This window comes from Bolinopsis microptera, chromosome 9 (assembly GCF_026151205.1).
Source record: "Bolinopsis microptera isolate Bmic1 chromosome 9, MBARI_Bmic_1.0, whole genome shotgun sequence".
Classification (NCBI taxonomy): domain Eukaryota; kingdom Metazoa; phylum Ctenophora; class Tentaculata; order Lobata; family Bolinopsidae; genus Bolinopsis; species Bolinopsis microptera.
The window spans coordinates 16,620,888-16,637,779 of NC_087080.1; the positions used below are offsets into that span (position 1 = coordinate 16,620,888).

The 16,892-nt window shown below is 40.7% G+C and overlaps 2 protein-coding genes across 2 annotated transcripts in view; one reads left to right on the forward strand and one right to left on the reverse strand.

Annotated features, from left to right (window-relative positions):
• LOC134820892 (uncharacterized) overlaps nucleotides 1–16,892 on the reverse strand; it is a 74,362-nt gene that overhangs the window by 53,405 nt on the left and 4,065 nt on the right. The window lies entirely within an intron of this gene.
• Nucleotides 92–16,831, forward strand: LOC134820474 (exosome RNA helicase MTR4-like). Its single transcript, XM_063830860.1, is given in 21 exon segments — nucleotides 92–217; nucleotides 383–477; nucleotides 879–1,207; nucleotides 1,680–1,791; nucleotides 2,058–2,366; nucleotides 3,017–3,136; nucleotides 3,330–3,438; nucleotides 3,576–3,704; nucleotides 3,707–3,786; nucleotides 4,131–4,392; nucleotides 4,522–4,646; nucleotides 4,871–4,981; nucleotides 5,164–5,288; nucleotides 5,569–5,678; nucleotides 11,835–12,023; nucleotides 12,147–12,294; nucleotides 12,395–12,519; nucleotides 12,734–12,847; nucleotides 13,182–13,325; nucleotides 15,644–15,780; nucleotides 16,354–16,831. Coding segments are annotated over 21 exon segments (3,201 nt in total). The 5' UTR covers nucleotides 92–93; the 3' UTR covers nucleotides 16,558–16,831.

Genomic DNA, 16,892 nt, shown 5'->3' on the forward strand with positions numbered 1-16,892 from the left:
CGAATAAAATTATTTTCTGCAATTATAAGTTGTCTATAAATGACGTCAGAATTGAGTTGATTATTCGTTAATTCGCTAATTGTCTAGAATAATATGGATGGGTTTGGATCAGAGGATTTGTTCAATGTACTAGATGATAAGCCCAGCGACAAAAAGAGACCCACTACTGAGTCACAAAGTCCTGCAGAGAAAAAATTATTAACACCAGAAGTTTTAGGTTTGTTAACTTTTTAAATCACTAGTTAATTTTAAATCAAATGTATCACTCTTCTGTCTTCAATTTACACTGATCAATAGAACTTTACAGCAGGAATTAACCTTCTTATCTTACAGTATAGTACATAGTACTACATTGTATTTACTATTTACTATCTATTTACAGGTATCACCCAGTCCTCAGAACAGACTAACGAGAATGAGGACACCAATAATAAGAACGATGCAGCCGGTCTGAAACGTTCTATTGATGAAGTAGAGGTATACCCCTCCCCGGCCCTGATATTATCAACTGTACCTCGTTCATAAGTGTGACGTCACAACACGTGCCGTGACGTCACAACACGTGCCGTGACGTCACACCACGTGCCGTAACGTCACACCACGTGCCGTGACGTCACACCACGTGCCGTGACGTCACACCACGTGATGTGACGTCACGGCACGTGGTGTGACGTCACACCACGTGGTATACCCCTCCCCGGCCCCTGATATTATCAACTGTACCTTGTTCATAAGAATTCATGTCAAACATTTTGTAACACTATTACTACTGCTCAGACAACTGATAGACTAATTGTATCACACACGACAGTTTTATTATATATTTTCATGGTTTTGTCCCAGCACCAGATTATCCATTAATCAAATAACTTTACCAGGAGGAAGAAGGAGAATTAGAAGAAGGTCCCTCTACCAGCACCCTTCCTCAACCCTCCTCCTCAGCTCTCATCACCTCTGAGGACAGTATGTCAGAACAAGCTAAGAAGATGAAAGTAGACGACGAGTTGGAAAAGAAGACAGTATTTGATGTGTCACTAGTTACAACTAGACCAGTAATGGAGTCGGAGAGTTGCCTTCACGAGGCTGTTATACCTGTGGACTACGAGTGGACTGATCTCAAACCTCTCACTACCAAACCTGCTAAAGAATATCCTTTTATTTTAGATCCTTTCCAGCAGGAAGCTCTAAAATGTATTCAGAATGATAGGTTAGTTTAGTTGCGCTAAACAATACACCATATTATTAACCAACTATCTGCTATTTATATTGTCTGATAGTAACACTGTTCCCTGTCTGTATTGTCCTGTATAGGGGGGGGGGGGGGGGTAACTATATCTAACTATATCTAGGGGGGGGGGGAGGGGTGTCACGTCCGTATATCTAATAAAGTTCTCCCTCGTAACTATATCTAATAAAGTTCTCCCTCGTAACTATATCTAATAAAGTTCTCCCTCGTAACTATATCTAATAAAGTTCTCCCTCGTAACTATGTCTAATAAAGTTCTCCCTCGTAACTATATCTAATAAAGTTCTCCCTCGTAACTATATTTAATAAAGTACTCCCTCGTAACTATATCTAATAAAGTTCTCCCTCGTAACTATATCTAATAAAGTTCTCCCTCGTAACTATGTCTAATAAAGTTCTCCCTCGTAACTATATCTAATAATTATATACCCAGGTCAGTATTAGTGTCTGCTCACACATCAGCAGGAAAGACAGTAGTAGCTGAGTACGCTATAGCTCAATCTCTATTAAACAAACAGCGTGTTATTTACACTACCCCTATTAAGGTTAGTGTGTACGGTTCCTAGTAATACATATATCAGTTTAATCAGTTTACTTTTTCAGTTTACAATATTCATCAATGATTTACTTACTTTGGGCGATCCTCGATCGAAATGAAAGCATCGACGGTAACATATTATCTACAGATAATGTTACTTATGTTACTATTGCTACTACTAATGTTACTTATGTTACTAGTATAGTACTAGTAGTATGTTACTACTACTACAACTACTCTAACCAGTTATAATTATATAAACGTATCCCGCAGGCGTTAAGTAACCAGAAGTTTCGTGAAATGACGGAGCAGTTTGGAGATGTAGGCTTAATGACGGGTGATGTTACAATAGCGCCCACAGCCTCCTGTCTCATCATGACTACAGAGATACTGAGGTCCATGTTGTACCGGGGTAGTGAGGTATTGAGGGAGGTTGGCTGGGTTATATTTGACGAGATACACTACATGAGAGATAAGGAGAGAGGTGTGGTATGGGAGGAGAGTATCATACTCCTGCCTGATACTGTGCACTTTGTCTTCCTGTCAGCGACTATACCTAACGCTAAACAATATGCTGAGTGGGTATGTGCTTATATTATTATTTGTTTATTGTTATATCTTATCTTGTTGTTTGTTTATTTATTGTTCTTCTTCTTTTTGACTTATCTAACAAAATGTGATGGAATTATGTGTGCTTTATGATGTACCATTCGGCCGCTGACATGCTTACATTCCTTGTGCTGAACGTGATGCAGTTTGTACGTGATTAGGAAAGTTGCTGCTTATCATTATCTAAATAAGTATATTAAAATACCCCCTTGTTCAAATAACGTTCATCTGAATACAAAAGTAAAACAGTAATGATGTTGAATGAAGGTGTAAACTTGGTGAACTCAATACTCTAAACTCCTGAGCATGCTCCGTGCAAAGTATCACATTACACACCAAACAAGGATAAAATATCAGCCTATCAAAATAGCCGAAACTCAACATTGGCAGAATTAACCAAGCTAAGTAATTTGATATTAGAACAAGCAGGCTTCAGCTGCGTATTTATTATTCAGCAGAACTGTTTTAGTTCACCATTTCTCACCATTAAACCCGGAACAAGTCGAAACTACCAGAACCCTAATCCCACAACCCTCACCAGCAATGCTAACCATTACTCTGGCTTATACCTTGTATTTCACTACATTGCTAACCATTACTCTGGCTTATACCTTGTATTTCAGGTATGCCAGCTACACAGTTCACCGTGTCACGTGGTGTACACAGAGTACAGACCTACTCCTCTTCAGCACTACATATTCCCTGACGGGGGTAATGGAATCTTCCTCGTTGTCGATGAAAAGGTGTTTGCAATTAGCTTTAATTTCGAAATTTAAAGATATTTTTATCCGTTAATATTGTTACAGAATAAATTTAACTGAAACGTTCTACACACATTTGATTTCCCTTGCTGAGTACTGCTACTAATATCGTATCTACCCCAAACCCATGTAGCTGAGACACCTGGAATCATTTTTAACATAAGTCTGATTTCAGAGGAGGTTCAGGGAAGATAATTTTGAGAAAGCTATGGCATTTCTACAAGATGGAGGCTCAATGGGGGGAGGAGGAGGAGGAAAGAAAAAGAAAGGAGGATTTAAACAAGGTCTGTAATCTAATGATACATTCCTCTTGCTCACTTTATTGTCATTCCTTGAACAGCCAATTTTAACCGAATTGCTTATTGTATCCGAATCTAACGTAACTTACGATATTGGTAGAAATGCTAAAACCTCTTCTCAGGTATGGCGGATATATTCAGTATTGTGAAGATGATAATGGAGAGGTCACTACAACCTGTCATCGTGTTCTCCTTCAGTAAGAAGGATTGTGAAAGCCATGCTCTTCAGATGTCTAAACTCGACTTTAACACTTCCGAGAGAAGTCTCTAGTACGAGAAGTTTTCGAAAATGCGACTGACGTCCTAAGTGACGACGATAAGCAACTGCCGCAGGTAAACTGCCGCCCATGTAATATGTATCAGTTTTCAGTTTTACTTTTCAAGAGCACATTTGAGACTGTGGCAATTTTGGAACAAATGGACCGCGCGAAGAAAGATAATGTGGTAACTTTTTCATAAAAAGTGTAAGGGTTGCGCGCGCGGCCCGGCCTGGCCTTGCTTCTGCGTGCAGCTGCGTGCGTTTTTATGTTCGATAATGGTAAATGTGCTCCATGGTAAATAAGTTTATAAGCTTCGAGTCCTAGTCCCTGGATAAACGGATTGCCATGTTGGCTACACTGACTTTCTATTTGACTGGTTTCATGTTAATCTAACAATATAATTATCTATTCCTTCAGGTTAGCAAAGTTTTACCAATGTTGGAGCGGGGTATCGGAATACATCATGGTGGTCTACTTCCTATCCTTAAAGAAGTTATAGAAATCTTGTTTCAAGAAGGCCTGATCAAAGCTCTCTTCGCCACCGAAACCTTTGCTATGGGACTAAACATGCCGGCCAGGACAGTCGTGTTTTCGTCCGCAAAAAAGTTTGATGGAAAAGATACGAGATACATTACTAGTGGAGAGTATATCCAGATGAGTGGCAGGGCTGGTCGTAGAGGTAATTACTCTCCATATAGGAATCTTTTAGCTTTCTTGGAAAGTCCTTTGTTAATCCACTGTTGAGCACCTTTTTGCTCTTTATAAGCCGTTCAATTATAATCAAATTTATAAATTTAACTCTTGTCAGGAATTGACGACCGAGGTATTGTTATTTTATGCGTGACTACCAAGATGGAACCTCAAGTTCCCAAAGATCTCATTCAGGGAGAAGCTAATCCCCTGAACAGTGCTTTCCGACTAACATACCATATGGTTTGTGAATAATTAATATTCTTACTATCGGTTATAGAATACTTATCAGCTTGCTGCGGACTTATACTAGGTTCATTAAGCAATTCCTTTGAATAATACAGGGTTTGTTTTGCTCTTTGTCTATTTTCCCGAGACTTTCCACAGACGTGCGAGGTTTTCTTCTGTGTTATGTTGGGTTCCTTAGCAACTTGTTAATGTTAATAAATTAATTTGGAAAACCTCAGGTGCTGAACTTGTTGAGGGTGGAGGATGTCAACCCAGAGTTCATGCTGGAGCGATCATTTTACCAATACCAGAACACTTCCTCCATTCCCTTCCTTATGAACAAACTACAGGTTTTTATAAGCACATAGTGCTAAAAGTGCTCACAAAACGCATACATTTATAAATAAATCCCTAACTTACCAGGCCAATATTGTTTATTTAACAATATTTACTTGTGTTTAAATCTTGTTATGATAGTAAGCACTCGTCCAGTTTATGTTGAGTCCTTGTCAATCAACCCTTACATTTCCAGTTATCAGAAGTAGAGCACTCGGCTATCCAGATCCCCAACGAAGACTCTGCGCGGACATACTTTAACCTGCGGCAACAGCTCACAAAGTTACAGAAAGTTATCACATCTTACATTCACAAACCCAGGTAATTTACCTTTTTGTAGTGAATAATAAAATTTGATTGCTTTAATAATAATACACAGGGAGGGATAAGAAAAGAATACTTTATATATTTATATTTTTTATATATTTATATTTTTGCAGTACTAATTTAAGATAACATGTGGGAGCTAATAACTCAATTGTATAGTATTATTCTAGTAGCAGGGCGTATACCTGCTACTAGAGTATATAGAGGATACACCAACTTAATGAGATTCTTTAAAATGTGCGAGGTGACTGGCCCCTCAAGTTGACTTTGTCAGGTACATTCTGTCATTTCTACAGCCTGGTAGATTAATGAAAGTGCATCACAACGAGGATAATTGGGGATGGGGAGTTGTGGTCAACTTCCAGAAGAAGGGAAAGCAGGGCGGTAAGTCATTAACTAATTAACTAATTGGGGATGGGGAGTTGTGGTCAACTTCCAGAAGAAGGGAAAGCAGGGCGGTAAGTCATTAACTAATTAACTAATTGGGGATGGGGAGTTGTGGTCAACTTCCAGAAGAAGGGAAAGCAGGGCGGTGAGTCATTAACTAATTAACTAATTGGGGATGGGGAGTTGTGGTCAACTTCCAGAAGAAGGGAAAGCAGGGCGGTGAGTCATTAACTAATTAACTAATTGGGGATGGGGAGTTGTGGTCAACTTCCAGAAGAAGGGAAAGCAGGGCGGTGAGTCATTAACTAATTAACTAATTGGGGATGGGGAGTTGTGGTCAACTTCCAGAAGAAGGGAAAGCAGGGCGGTGAGTCATTAACTAATTAACTAATTGGGGATGGGGAGTTGTGGTCAACTTCCAGAAGAAGGGAAAGCAGGGCGGTGAGTCATTAACTAATTAACTAATTGGGGATGGGGAGTTGTGGTCAACTTCCAGAAGAAGGGAAAGCAGGGCGGTGAGTCATTAACTAATTAACTAATTGGGGATGGGGAGTTGTGGTCAACTTCCAGAAGAAGGGAAAGCAGGGCGGTGAGTCATTAACTAATTAACTAATTGGGGATGGGGAGTTGTGGTCAACTTCCAGAAGAAGGGAAAGCAGGGCGGTAAGTCATTAACTAATTAACTAATTGGGGATGGGGAGTTGTGGTCAACTTCCAGAAGAAGGGAAAGCAGGGCGGTAAGTCACGTGATTATGGTTATGATACACGTTCTTAGTTGATCATAATATCGTGTATGCAGGGGGGGGGTCCACGTTAAAAAAGTTAAATTCTAAGATCGAGATTTTGGAATTTAACATTAATTACTTTAACTTTTTTAACTTTTTTAACATAAATTAAAAATCAGATTTTGGCTGACTAATCGGTTCAAATTTTAACATAATTACCCAAATTAAACTCAATTATGAGTGTTGATCTTTATATTTAGTACTAGTAGTACCTCGCTCTTGCAATTGTTTTCTGTAGTTGTAACTGATTTGATAACTCTACAAAAAAACACCTTGTATCTATATATAGGGGGGGGGGGGGGGGGGGGTGACATGTCTCCAATGTCTCCCGCACCTTATCTTTTCGAAAAGACAACGACATTGGAGACATTGGAGACTTTGAGACACAGCTTTTGGAGACATTGGAGACATTGGGGACATTGGGGACATTGGAGACACAGCTTTTGGAGACATTGGGGACATTGGAGACATTGGGGACATAAGGGACATAAAATGGATATTAGGGGCATTGGAGACATGGAGACACAGCTTTTGGAGACTCCTCCTCTTCCTCCTCCTCCTCCTCCTCCTCCTCCTCCTCCTCTTCCACCTCCTCCTCAGTCCTCCTCAGTCGTTCTCCTCCTCCTGGGTCCTCCTCCTCCTGGATCCTCCTCCTCTTCATCCTCCTCCTCCTCCTCAATCATCAGTCCTCCTCCTCAGTCCTCCTCCTCACCCTTCTCGTCAGTCCTCCTCCTCCTCAGTCCTCCCCAAGTCCCCTCTTCAGTCCTCCCCCAGTCCCCCTCTTCCTCCTATTCAGTCCTCCTCCTCCTCCCTCCTCAGTTCTCCCTCAGTCCTCCTCCTTCTCAGTCCTCCTCCTGAGTCCTCTTCCTGAGTCCCTCCTCCTGAGTCCCTCCTCCTCCTCAGTTTTCCACCTCCTCCTCCTCCTCCACCTCCTCCCTCAGTCCTCCTCAGTCGTTCTCCTCCCCCCTCCTGAGTCCTCCTCCTGAGTCCTCCTCCTGGGTCCTCCTCCTCCTGGGTCCTCCTCCTCCTCCTCTTCATCTTCCTCCTCTTCCTCTTCAATCATCAGTCCTCCTCCTCAGTCCTCCTAGCTCATCCTTCTCGTCAGTCCTCCTCCTCCTCAGTCCTCCCAAGTCCCCCCTCCTCCTCAGTCCTCCCCCAAGTCCCTCCTCTCCTATTCAGTCCTCCTCCTCCTCCTCCTCCTCCTCAGTCTCCTCAGGTCCTTTTCCGTCCTCCTCCTGAGTCCTCTTCCGATCCTGAGTCCCTCCTCCTGGAGTCTCTCTCCTCCAAGGGTCCTCCCCTCTCCTCCTCCTCCCCCTCCTCAGGTCCTTCTCCTCCTCCTCCTCTCTCAGTCATCCTCCTCAGTCATCTCCTCAGCCATCCTCCTCAGCCATCCTTCTCAGCCATCCTCCTCAGCCATCCTCTTCAGTACTCCTGAGTCCTCCTCCTGAGTCCTCCTCCTAAGTCCTCCTCCTCCTCCTCCCTCAGTCCTTCTCCTTCTCCTCCTCCTCCTTCTCAGTCATCCTCCTCAGTCATCTCCTCAGCCATCCTCCTCAACATCCTCCTCAGCCATCCTCCTCAGCCATCCTCCTCAGTACTCCTCAGGTCCTCCTCCATCAGTCCTCATCCTCCCTCCTCAGTCCTCCTCCTCATCTTCTCCTTAGTCCTCTCCTCCTCAGTCCTCCCCAGTCCCCCTCCTCCTCCTATTCACTCCTCCTCCTCCCTCAGTTCTCCTGAGTCCTCCTCCTGGGTCCTCCTCCTCCTCCTGAGTCCTCCTCCTGGGTTCCTCCTTCTCATAGGTCCTCATCCTTCTCCTCCTCAGTCCTTCTCCTCCTCCTCCCGAGTCCTCCTCCTGGGTCCTCCTCCTCCTAGTTCCTCCATCTTCTCCTTCTCCTCCTCAGTCCTTCTCCTCCACCTCCTCCTCCTCCTCAGTCATCCTCCTCAGTCATCCTCCTCAGCCATCCTCCTCAGCCATCCTCCTCAGCCATCCTCCTCAGTACTCCTCAGTCCTCCTCCTTCTCAGTCCTCCTCAGGCCTCTTCCTGAGTTCTCCTCCTCCTCCTCCTGAGTCCTCCTCCTGGGTCCTCCTCCTCCTAGGTCCTCCTCCTTCTTCTCCTCAGTCCTACTCCTCCTCCTCAGTCATCTTTCTCCTCCTCCTCCTCCTCCTCCTCCTCCCTCCTCCTCCTCCTCCTCCTCCTCCTCCTCCTCCCTCTCAGTCATCCTCCTCAGCCATCCTCTTCAGCCATCCTCCTCAGTCCTCCTCAGTCCTCATCCTCCTCCTCAGTCCTCCTCCTCCTGGGTCTTCCCTCCTCTTCATCCTCCTCAGTCCTCAGTCCTCCTCCTCAGTCCTCCTCCTCATCCTTCTCGTCAGTCTTCTTCATCCTCAGTCCTCCCCAAGTCCCCCTCCTCCTCAGTCCTCCCCCAGGTCCCCCTCCTCCTCCTATTTAGTCCTCCTCCTGATCCTCCTCCTCCTCAGTTCTCCTCAGTCCTCCTCCTTCTCAGTCCTCCTCAATCCTCTTCCTGAGTCCTCCTCCTGAGGTCCTCCTCCTCCTCCTCCTCCTGAGTCCTCCTCCTGGGTCCTCCTGCTCCTGGGTCCTCCTCCTAGGTCCTCCTCCTTCTCCTCCTGAGTCCTTCTCCTCCTCCTCCTCAGTCATCCTCCTCAGTCATCCTCCTCAGCCATCCTCCTCAGCCATCCTCCTCAGTACTCCTCAGTCCGTCCTCCTTCTCAGTCCTCCTCAGTCCTCTTCCTGAGTCGTCCTCCTGAGTCCTCATCCTCCTCCTCCTCCTCCTGAGTCCTCCTCCTGGGTCATCCTCCTCCTAGATCGTCCTCCTTCTCCAATCATACTCTACGTCTCCAGTGTCTCCAATGTCTCCAATGTCTCCAAAAGCTTTGTCTCCATGTCCCCAATGTCTCCAATGTCTCCAAAAGCTGTGTCTCCAATGTCTCCAATGTCTCCAATGTCTCCGGGACATGTCTCTGCACCCTATCTTTTCAAAAAAGACTAGAGACATTGGAGACATTGGAGACATGTCACCCCCCTATATACACATAATTGTATAATTTACTAATATAATCATTCATATAATAGGAAAAAGCATGTCGGCCTACCACAAGTACACAGTAAGTGGTCAATGGGTTGGAATTGCGGGACTGATTACAGGTAGTAGCGAATGCTATTGATGCCAAGTATAACGGGACGTCAGAGAAACTGGGAAGGAGTGGGCAGAGTATTTGGGGGATGAACATTACAGTCAGACTTCAGTCGGGACCCAAGGAAATGGCTTACAGCCCGACCAATACTCATTAGAAGGGTGGCTGTCACGATATGGTCCGGAATGTTACACGGAACAGTTGGAAGAGGCGGGATTTGGATCACCCAGTAATTTTCCAGTGTGTTCAGGAAAGTGACCTGGACAAGTTGGAAATATTTGACAAATGTCATCGGCTGACTATCCTGCATGCAGCCAAACGGATCCTTATTAGAGGAGTAGCTAATATCGTGAAGGGAGAATGTTAGAATCCACGAAAATAACATCCCCTGGCCCTCCTCGTCAGGAAACACAGATTGTATTGATACTTTTATAATGGACAATGGTACAAAATGAATTTATATATTTCTGAATAAGTTTCAATGTTCCATTTATTTAATATTATACAGCTAATTAAAATTATTCAGCTAATTATTAAATTACTTTTGCAGATATTTTAATTTTATTCTCTCGATAATTGAAAGGTTTTATTTTTACCCAGCCTTGATATTGCTCGGTAGTTTTGAATTTCAATTGTTTTAACATTTAATCAGTTTTTTAGTTTTCTTAAGTTTGTTTTATACAATTTAACTAGCATTGGATTGGGCTGCTGTGATTTACTTTATTAACTACTAGAAAGCCCGTGGTAACAGGGACGAAGCTAGTAGTATTCTTTGAAAGAAAGTTTTAATCGCATCAAAAAATATCCATCTCAACCGAAGATACAGCCGATTTAAATATAAAACACTTTTAAAAGTTTAAACACAACGTAATTACCACAAAACCGATCAAAATGACGTTAAAACAATCTTTGCTCGTGCATGTGTGCATTAAAACAACCGATGCTATGGAACCTTTTGGTTGTTACCTAAATTCTATTTTTCATTCTAATTTTGCACGTGGGCGGTCGTACAGACATACAGACAGAAAACAATTCTTTGAATTTTAGTAGAGATGTAGTACAGGTATCTCTGTAACCAGCGAGGTTTTTCCAAGACCTCTATATTTAACCAATATCCTTATCAGTTAAGCAGTTATGATGAACCGTGTCAATTTTGAGCTCTTAATTTGCTTAACGGCGACTGCATTAGTTATAATGATCTTCAACTTTTATTTAACTAAGTTTATGAATTTACATAGTTACCAATTAGAATTTTTTTAATTTTACAATGATATGTGCAGGATGTCAGATCATTCTCTTTTTAAACTAAGCTGATATTATTCCAACACCTCGAGATTTGACTGTCAAGTTTTCCTGCTATTTACAGCCATCCTGATCGTCAGTGAAAGGTATAGTTTATCGTTATTATGTTATTACATAATCTTAAAACTCTATGATAGCACAATGAATGTACGTGAAATTAAACGCAGAGTTCGTGGAAGAATTGGGAGGGGGTGTGTCATCGACACTATTTTTAATTTTGTAATATAATATCGTGACACAGTGACTCTTTGTTTGAGCGATAACTTTTATGAAACATCATTAGAATTTTATTCAGTTATTAATTCATTACGATTAGTATCACTAGATTTAATGATATAGATTATCATAGCCCTATTTTCAGTGTTGACACTGTGAATGGAATCTGTTGTTTTAAAAAAATTATTTATCAATCAGCTGTTTTATATTTCTATGAATTATAATTTATTATTGTAATGATCAAATGTATCAATTATTTATCGGTTGTACCTATGTTATATGACTGTTTTACTCTTGTCATGGGCATTCCTATATTCCTACATGTAATGACTAATGAACAAAAATACCAACGCATGACCTAAAAATAAACTAGTCTAGAATATTCACTCCATTGCAATTTCAACCCAAATTTGAATTTATGTTAAAAAAGTTAAACTTTCTAAGCCTGAATTTTGAAATTTAACATTAATTAATTTAACTTTTTTAACTTTTTTTAACGTGGACCCCCCCCCCCCCCCCCCCCCTATGCAGTATGATATAGCGAACTAGAATAAGATAAAGTGCTATTCCTTAAAAAGCTGATAGTATCTAACGGCGTACTTTCAACTTAAGTTATCAGTGTTCTGTGATAACTAATCTCTAATCAATTAACATATCAATTAACTTATTAACTAATTAACTAATTAACTAATTGACTTTGCAGGATCAGCAGAGCCCCTGTATGTGGTAGAAGGGCTATTTAATTGTGCGACCCCCGTCTTACCTAACGTGCCCCCTAAGCCCTGTCCCCCCGGGGGTAAGGGCGAGTACCAGATAGTACCACTAATGCTCCACCTCGTTACTGGAGTCTCCGCCGTCAGACTATACCTTCCTAAAAACCTCGTCCCTCTGGGTGAGACTGAATTTACTAAATTCCACTTTCTCAATATTAAATAGAATCAACCTATAACATATTCTGGAGAAATAATATTATCGACGTGTGAAGTGTGTACCTCAACAAACACTCCTATTTTAGAAAACCGGGAGAGTGTCGGCAAGTCATTAAAAGAAGTAGAGAAGAGATTCCCAGACGGTGTTCCGTTACTGGACCCTGTAGAGGATATGAAAATCAAGGAGGCTGATTTCGAGGAGACCGTCAGGAAGATTGAAGTCTTGGAACAGAGGTAAGTTAGTGAGGAGATAAACGAGATACTACAGTAACCAACTACCAATTAGTTAGTTATCCTTGTGTTTATTAAGTGGTAAACAGTTAAACCTTGTCAGGTTATTCAAACACCCCCTTCATGATGATCCTAAGCTAGAGGGACTGTATGAGTTGTGTGAGAAGAAGAACACTTTAGCTATAAAGTGTAAAGATACCAAACAGGAGCTCAGAGACGCGAGAACAGGTAAAGTTATATAATACTTAAACACTACACACCAATAAAGTGTTAACATATATTAAACCATTATTTGTTTTAGTTGCTGGAATTTCTCTATCTGGAGTTTAAAATATAACATTATTGACGGTGAACACAGGAAGAGTTATTGTATTATTAGTTTGTATCATGTGTTGTATCACGTGTTGTTAGTTTGTATCACGTGCTAACCTTCACCTCACAGTGCTACAGTTAGACGAACTGAAGTGCAGGAAGAGAGTGCTGAGGAGATTAGGGTACTGCAACAGTGCTGACGTTATAGAGACTAAGGGCAGAGTAGCTTGTGAGATATCCACTGGTAAGTGCTGACGCCCATTTCAGTAGTGACCCACTCCCATTTCAGAAGTGCCCCCCCCCCCCCCCCCCCCCCCCATTTCAGTAGTGGTCCCTCCCCATTAGTTGAGGTTTCAGTTTCCACAATACACTATTAGATTCTGTTTGAAGTTTTTGGATTTGTCTCTGAAACCCCCTGCTGGTAATTATATTTAACCAATAAAACATATTATTATTAGTAGCGCCCCCCCTCCAATAAACCATAATATCAGTAGTGCCCCCCCCCCCCCCCCCAATAGACCATGATATCAGTAGTGCCCCCCCCCCCCCCCCCCCAATAAACCACAATATCTCACTAGGTCAGGAGTTAGCACTAGCAGAGCTAATATTTAACGGAACATTTAACGACTTGGAACCCCCCGTTATCGCAGCTGTTCTGAGTTGCTTTGTGTTCGAGGAAAATGTCAAGGAGGCTCCTCAGCTTACTCTAGAGTCTCTTAAAGGTATCTACTCAGCACGTGTTCTCACGTGATATATATATATATATGGACACGTTCATTTGAGTTTGAGGATATTGGTAAATATATTATATAAGTGACCCTATTAAAAGGCACAGTGTAGTTGACTTTGTCACACTATGAAATTACTTAAACCCTTGATGGTTAGGATAATCGTCTCATCCTCTAGGCTAACTTTGTCACATAAAGATATCTTAATCAGGTGATAAGATATCGCTTAAATACGGCCGGCACGGAAATGGTTACATTGTCACACTATAAACATGTGACGGAGTAAATATGGACCCCTTGCTGCCGTTTTTGACCAAATTTTTGAGTGTCCAGTTGATTGGATGGGTACATATGACCATTACCTACATATTTGACGACTTTTTTAGTTAGATGGTGCATTCAGGTTTACTCTGTCACACATTAAAGAAAATATGTGATGAATGTTTAGGGCACCCTGCTAAGTAATGATGGGTAGTGTAAGTTTATTTGATGGCCTGGAAGTGCTGGGAATTGTTATTATATTATATAGTCGTAAGGAATTAAAACACAGAAGGCACAACCAAGCTTACTTTGTCACAATATAATCTTGATGATATCTGAACATGTGTGAAATTGAACAAATAATGATACCAGCTCAAACCCCTTATATTATACGTACTATGGATCAAACAACACTGCTAGTACCATGCACCAGTCACATAAATCATTATCAGGTGGTAATATGTTAACAGTGTCACAATTAAACTACCGCTACATGGTCAAAAATAGGGTAATTTCGTCACACAAAATTATTATAACTCTGTTATAGCTCCTTGCTGGCAAAATAACTAGTTTATCGACATTTTTTTGATGATAAAGTAACATAGTAATAGAGGTATAGTTCTTCAAAATAGGGGCAAGACATGTTTACTTTGTCACATCAGTTATTATAAGAGTTAGGTAATCTTCATCAGATTAAAAGATATTTTTCGTAGTTTGGATCGATTAATACTTTAATATACCTGTAATAAATCCTATGCCAATTTTAACACACTATCTTGATACTGTTGGGGCAGGGAAAGTTAATTTTGTCACATTTTCAATGTCTTTGACAAATGAATCTAAATTTTTAAAATTGAGCTCTTATGTTCTGGACAATATTCTTCCAATCGTTTCTGAAAGAATGTTGAATTCTAATAGAGTTATAGATCTTCAAAATAGGGGAAAGACAAGTTTACTTTGTCACATCAGTTATTATAAGAGTTAGGTAATCGTCGACATCACATTAACATATATTTTTTTGTAGTTTGGATTGATTTATATAGGTAATAAAGCAGCCTATGCTAATTTTTACACACTATCTTGAAATTGTTGGGGCATGAAAAGTTAATTTTGTCACATTTTTAGTGACTTTGACAAATTTAACCTAAAATTGTTAAACTTAAGCTCTGATGTTCTGGACAATATTCTAATAGAGGTATAGAATATAGATCTTCAAAATAGGGGCAAGACATGTTTACTTTGTCACATCAGTTATTATAAGAGTTATTATAAGAGACTATTTCATTCTATAATCATTGTTTTTAATCTATTTACGATTTCGTATACTTTTTTGTGACAATGTAAACGTCAACTGATCTTAACTTGCATCAACTACATTGTCATCATATAAAATTTTCCCGCCTTTCAAACCAAAATCAGATATAAATAATTCGCCCAAAATTTTAAATTTCATATATTGTGACAGAATTAACCTCATTTCCCAATAACCGAGTGCCTGTATTAGCTAACTATTCAGAACAACATATTTTAGGGCTATGATTGGTAGAGCAACCATCAAATAATTAGTTGAAAGGGTTTTTAGGACACCTCACAGTAGAATAGAGGTATGGTATCATGAGTGTGACAAAGTTACCCAAATATTGCCATGTAACCGTTCGATCCGTGCCCATTAACCAATGTTGTATCATAATTGTTAGATTGACCTAATTTACTATATTTCAGACCAAGGAATGATAATTAGGTAACTGCAGTTAACTAAGTCACACAAAATGTGACATTTGAAACATTATAGTGCCTAACAACAATAGATTTTCTTTCTGAGCGGTGCATATGGGAGTATGGGTTACGTGGCTAATGTTCAGAACTTCTGAACGTGCTAGGTTAATAGAAGTCAAAATTAAGCCACTATCGTCAAAAACGCTATTATTTTTGTTTACCAATATCCTCAAACTCAAATGAACGTGTCCATATATATAATAATTATACATGTCATTACTGTCCAGGAACACTAGTATAACTGTAACTCTCCTCTACTATCCTCTCTCTCCCAGCTCCGTACAGACAAGTAACGGAGGTAGCGCGGAGAATAGCAGTAGTGGAGAACGAGTGTAAACTAGACACTGATGTAGACGAGTACGTGGACAAGTTCAAGTGGGAACTTATGCAAGTGGTGCACGCCTGGGCTAGTGTACGTGATTACCATGTTTTTAGTTGTTATCCTGGTCTAGATGAAGGTTGTAAAGTTTTATCGGAGTTTTGATTGGACAAAATCTGTGGCTTTCACAGAGCTGTGTACTCTTATATAAAGCTGTGTACTCTTCCTTGTACTTGTGTACTCTTCCTTTTACCTGTGTACTCTTCCTTCTACCTGTGTACTCTTCCTTTTACCTGTGTACTCTTCCTTTTACCTGTGTACTCTTCCTTTTACCTGTGTACTCTTCCTTTTACATGTGTACTCTTCCTTTTACCTGTGTACTCTTCCTTTTATCTTTGTACTCTTCCTTATACCTGTGTACTCTTCCTTTTACCTGTGTACTCTTCCTTCTACCTGTGTACTCTTCCTTTTACCTGTGTACTCTTCCTTTTACCTGTGTACTCTTCCTTTTACCTGTGTACTCTTCCTTTTACCTGTGTACTCTTCCTTGTACTTGTGTACTCTTCCTTTTACCTGTGTACTCTTCCTTTTACCTGTGTACTCTTCCTTTTACCTGTGTACTCTTCCTTTTACCTGTGTTACTATCACTAAACTTCTGTTTCCCAGGGAGCTAAGTTTTACGACATCTGTAAGATGACCCCAGTGTTTGAAGGCAGCATCATACGAGTAATGAGGAGACTGGAGGAGCTGCTGAGACAGATGATACTGGCTGCTAAAGCTATTGGCAACAATGAACTGGAGAAGAAGTTTAGTGAGGCAAGCACGGCTATCAAGAGGGACATTGTATTCGCAGCTAGTCTTTATTTGTAGGAATATGAGGAATGTTTTTAACGATTTCTTGAGCTTTATCTAAAATTAGACTGGAAGTTATTTGAACAGGCTGGCCTACAATTTTAAGCATCGCCTTTGCAGTTTTTTTATTTGAATACCAAAAACAAAATTTTAAGCTTCGCTTTAATTGAAATCTGAGCTGTTTGTTTAAGTATGCAAAGAATTGGACTTAAATGCTTCGCGCTGTTTTATCCAATTTTATTTTTTATTTATTTTTATTGCTTCACATAACTTATTCAGTTTGATCTTATGATTTCTGCGTTTATTTGCGTCATTAGATAAACATCAAAATATGTCAAATCAAACCCAACCAA